Below are 4,978 nucleotides of genomic sequence, written 5' to 3' on the forward strand. Positions count from 1 at the left end.
GAGATGAGAAGTGTTAAATGTGATTTTTAGCTTGCGTACCCTGATTGTAAAACAACCCAAAAGACAGAAGCAGCATACTCAGGCCTGTCTCCAGTGTGTTTACAATGAACTTTTATCAAGACTCATTCTTTGACAAGTAATATGCATTGTGTTTCCGGTGAAGTTAAGACTTTTAAGAACTCAAAGTGATCGCATATGAGTGATTCCACGCTTATGGGTACTGAAATGGGGACATGAACTTATTTTTAAAAATTCACCTAAAACCATTTCTTTTTTTTTTACCATCAGGTCACAAAACATGTAATCTTTAATGAATGATATGTTAAAAGATAACTTTAATTTTCTGAGATGTAATAAAAACATATTTATATGCCAAAGTCAGAACGTAACAGAAGTGTTGTGGACATATATATTCTCAATTTTAACAATGTAGAATTACTTTTTGAAACATAGGAAGGTGATGTTTTAGCAAATATAATTAATAAACATGTGTAGTAGAATAAACATACACGTTCTTTCAATAAGATTAACATGGTATATAGCTAGATTGTAATTAATTTGTAACAGACGCGAGATGGACAATCGTAACAGAAGTAATGTAACAGACATCATTTTGGAACTCATAGGCTTCACTGTAAAAAATGTCCGTAGAATTAACAGTGAATTTATGTAAAATCATGACATAAAAAAACTGTAAATACAAAAACAATGAAGCAGTGTGTAATTTACATCAATATACTGTAAAACTCCTAACCAAATGCCACTGTTGATTTAACAGTAAGAATATGTTGGATTGATCATATTTTTTTGTATAATTTACAAATTGTTGTAGTTTAAACACAGACAAACTGTAAGACTAAAACAGAATGTGATGGTTAAAATTACATCATTGCCCTGTTAAAAAAACAAAAACATGCCCACCATTGTGGCTCAGTCAACTAAGGTGTCATACAATGAATCTGGGGACCTGGGTTCAATTCCGACCTGAGGTCATTTCCCCGTCTCTCTTTCCAGCTCATTTCCTGTCTCTGCACTGTCCTATCCAATAAAGGTGAAAAAAGCCCCAAAAAATTCTAAAAATATATATATATCTGTCTAGTAGATCACTGCTTGTAACCATCATTGTTTATTGTACAATGAATATCCGTAAAATTAACAGTTATGTACTGATTATTGTACATTGAATACCTGTAAAATTGAACATTTTCAAACTGTTGTTTTTACAAGTGTTGATATACCTTACCGTAAAGCTATATACAGTGTCACTGTATTTTTTACGGTGAAAAAATGGCAACCACAGCTGCCAGTTTTTCACTGTAAATTTGACAAGATTTTTTTTTACAGTGTTGACTTTGGCATATAAATATGTTTTTATTACATCTCAGAAAATTAAAGTTATCTTTTAACATATCATTCATTAAAGATTACATGTTTTGTGACCTGATGATGGTAAAAAAAGAAATGGTTTTAGGTGAATAAGTTCATGTCCCCATTTCAGTACCCATAAGCGTGGAATCACTCATATACAAAGAAGAAGAAGAACAAAAGCTAGGCTGTTTAGCCACGTTTAAAGGTTTGTCCCTACAGGAGGTAGCGAGTCCAGATCTTCAGAAGTCACACTGAACACAGTTCACGGGTCGCGTGCTGGAATGGTCACCTTGGTAACTAGCAGTCCTTATCCATACTAATGTGATAGCAGGATGCGCGCGACAGAAGAGGAGGAGGAGAAAACAAAAAACAGCAGAAAGACAAGCTCGTTACACTTTGTCGTGCTCTTCTTTACAGTGCAAAATGTGCTCGTGAACGCTGTCTATTCTGTCCTGCAGTATCTTGGCGTGCTCGTCGGACAGGAAGCCGAGATCAGACGCGAAAGGCTCGGAGTTCCGGTAGAGCTGCAGCAGGCGCGCGCGCGCGTCCCGTCGCTCGTGCAGCTCGGCCACGCGCCGCGCGGTTCTCCTCCTGAACACGCACACGGAGGCGCGCGCCGCGCTGTGATACTTCTCCCACATGTCCAGCACGCGGTACCCGTGCACTAACCCGGCCTCGTTATCGAGGAACACCAAGCCGCCGCGGGGAGTCCTGAGCAGGTTGCTCGCGTCTCTTTGCATGGCTTTGGCGTCCCATTGCAGGCTGAACAGGTTGCTCACGAGCCGGTCGAAGTTGGCCGTGATGTAATCGAACACAACCAGGTCGCTCCACTGCACGAGCTCGAGCAGCTGCGCTCTGCTTTTGTTCTGGAGCTCGGGTTCGAGCGGTCGCAGCCCGAATCCGGAGCGGTGAAAAGGAGCAGGCACGACTGCCGGGCTTAGATCCGACACCCACTCGCTGAGGGACACCACGGCGCTCGGTGTCCACTGGAGCGCCTCCATGCGCCGCCTCACGCGCGTCCACTGCTCGCCATCGAGGCGCAAAAGCGCGAGCGGCGGCACGTTGGTGATCCCGAGCAGAGCGGAGAGGTAATAAGACAGCGTTTCTCCTTGCACCTGCTCGGGATTGATGCCATAACGTACACACGCACGCGATCCGTCCGAGAAGGTGGCCAGCTGGTTGGACGTCCTGCCGCAGCCCGGTTCCAGAGACACCACTCGGCCTCGGATGACTCTGTGTCTCCATGCCCGGGCGTCTTCTTGGACAAAGCCCACCGACACGCCATCCTCAAGACGCTGACTCCAGAAGATCCCGTCCTCTAGAATAACCTGCTCGGTTCGGTTTTGTGCTGCACGACTCTCGCGCTCAGAGCCAGGTCCGTTCTCCTGACTCGCTAACGAGCCCGCTTCACCATCGCTCGTGTTGCGAACTGATTGCAATCTGGAGCGAGTCGGAACGGCGAGTAAAGCCCGAAAAGTTCCAGAAAGGTCCGGAGAGGAGTCTGGATAAGCAGGATGGAGTAGAGTGTGGTCTCGGACGCTTCGCTTGTTCCTCTCCAAACGCTTTTCCAAGCCGTTCCAGAAGCGCAGCACGCCTGCACAAGTGCACAACAGCAGCAGCGCCGCCAAGTTTGCCCACGCCGCCCTCATCTCATCCGACAGCTAATTACAACTCACCGGTCCAGCCGTCTCACAAGCTTCAGCTCCTCCATTGACCACGCTGCAAGACAGAAGTGTGCTGAGAAACTGCATGGGGCCGTCGAATTCAGCTCATCTCCTCAGGTTTCACAAGAACACAGCTCGGACAACTAAAACAGAACCGTTCCTTCATCCGGTCTGGATCTCTCTCTCTCTCTCTCACACACACACACTGATGTGTATGGATCTGGGTCGCAGATGTTCAGCGCGTTCTCCTCTTCCTCTCCTCCTCCTCCCTGCTAGTGAGCTTGACTCCAGGCTGCTCCGCTTGCAGAAAGAGTCTTGGTCACGTGGCCAAAGGAACGCACCAATCAGAGTGCGGTGCCGGATCGCACCGGCAGCAGAGCTCAGGGTCCGACTCACAGCAGAGCTGTGTGCATGCACTCTAATTACCCCACAGCAGTGTGTACACCGGCTAAGGAAGCGCACTCATCTGACACACCAGTACTACAATACCAAGAATCCGACCCAAAGACTGGGAAGTTTATTCTACTGTTTATATCGAAATGAACAAAGGAGGATTAATATCCCGATTATAAACACTCTCACTTTAATAAAATCTGTAACATGATCCTAAGAACGTATACACTTCATGCCCATGTCCCAGATTGCATTTTATCCATTTGGCCCAATGCAGTATATTACAATCATGAGAAAAGTGCACAGCTCTGTCCCAAATGTCGCAGTTGAGTTTGCACGAGCCGCCCAGGTCCTCGAGGCGGCAGTGTCCTATTTCTAATTTTAAGCTTCAAAAGTGTGCTCATGAGCGCCCCCTGTGCGTCCTCACTCCGCCGTCTGACTCGGTTTGCGGTCTGAGACCCAAAAGCCTTCAGGGTTATGAATGAGTGGGCACTAATCACAGCAGATAGATTTCTGCACACTACACATAAATCCATAAAGACAGAAAGGGTATGCAGTTTGCTTTCATCAAGCATATAACTAATTCCTGTAGAAAGTATTTTTGGTCAAACTAATTATTTATACACTATACCGTTCAAAAGTTTGGGGTCACCCAGACAATTTTGTGTTTTCCATGAAAAGTCACACTTTTATTTCCCACCATAAGTTGTAAAACGAATAGAAAATATAGTCAAGACATTTTTCTGGCCATTTTGAGCATTTAATCGACCCCACAAATGTGATGCTCCAGAAACTCAGGCTACATCCACACGACAACGGCAATGAGATGTTATTTAAAAATATATCGCGTCCAAATGGGCAACGATCAGTAAAATATCAGGTCCATATGGCAACGCAACGCTTGCTGAAAACGATGCAATACACATGCCACACCTCTAGGGGCGCTGTAAGACGGTCCCTTCGGAGACACCAGAACAATAGAAGTAAGGACGCATGCGCATAAACTATTATGCGCGAGACTTCATATTAGCCACAAAGTCAGGAAAATCTGTTCGTAAAATTACGTTATAATGACCAAATACAATGAAAAGTATTTTTCCAGTCTCACCTGTGAAAGGTAATCCCATGTGATCTCGTTTGGATGGCAAACCTGTTAGTACAGTTAAACGCAGCTAATCTTTATTCTCCGCTTTGACCTATCCAATATGGCGGTGAGGATGACGTATGATTCTACGCGGAAGGCGGCGTCTTTAATGGTCCGGAATAAATTGAATGCTACACGTTGATGGATTAATTTGTTGTTTCTCACCTGTGAAAGGTAATCCCATGTGATCTCGTTTGGACGGTAAACCTGTTGGTACAGTTAAACGCAGCACATGAATCTTTATTCTCCGCTTTGACCTATCCAGTATGGTGGCGAGGATGACGTATGATTCTACGCGGAAGGCGGTGTCTTTAATGGTCCGGAATAAATTGAATGCTACACGTTGATGGATTAATTTGCTCTTCTACGCCCTTTTTGAGGAATGTATTGTAGGACTTAAACCAACATC

General features: G+C 44.9%; 1 protein-coding gene across 1 annotated transcript; it reads right to left on the reverse strand.

Moving 5' to 3' along the window:
• Positions 1-376: 376 nt before the first annotated feature.
• fjx1 (four-jointed box kinase 1) lies at positions 377-3,353 on the reverse strand. Its single transcript, XM_060914991.1, has one exon. The coding sequence runs from the start codon at positions 3,015-3,017 to the stop codon at positions 1,758-1,760; it is 1,260 nt and encodes a 419-aa protein (XP_060770974.1). The 5' UTR covers positions 3,018-3,353; the 3' UTR covers positions 377-1,757.
• Between the last annotated feature and the right edge of the window lie 1,625 nt (positions 3,354-4,978).

Source organism: Neoarius graeffei, chromosome 2, assembly GCF_027579695.1.
Source record: "Neoarius graeffei isolate fNeoGra1 chromosome 2, fNeoGra1.pri, whole genome shotgun sequence".
Classification (NCBI taxonomy): Eukaryota; Metazoa; Chordata; class Actinopteri; order Siluriformes; family Ariidae; genus Neoarius; species Neoarius graeffei.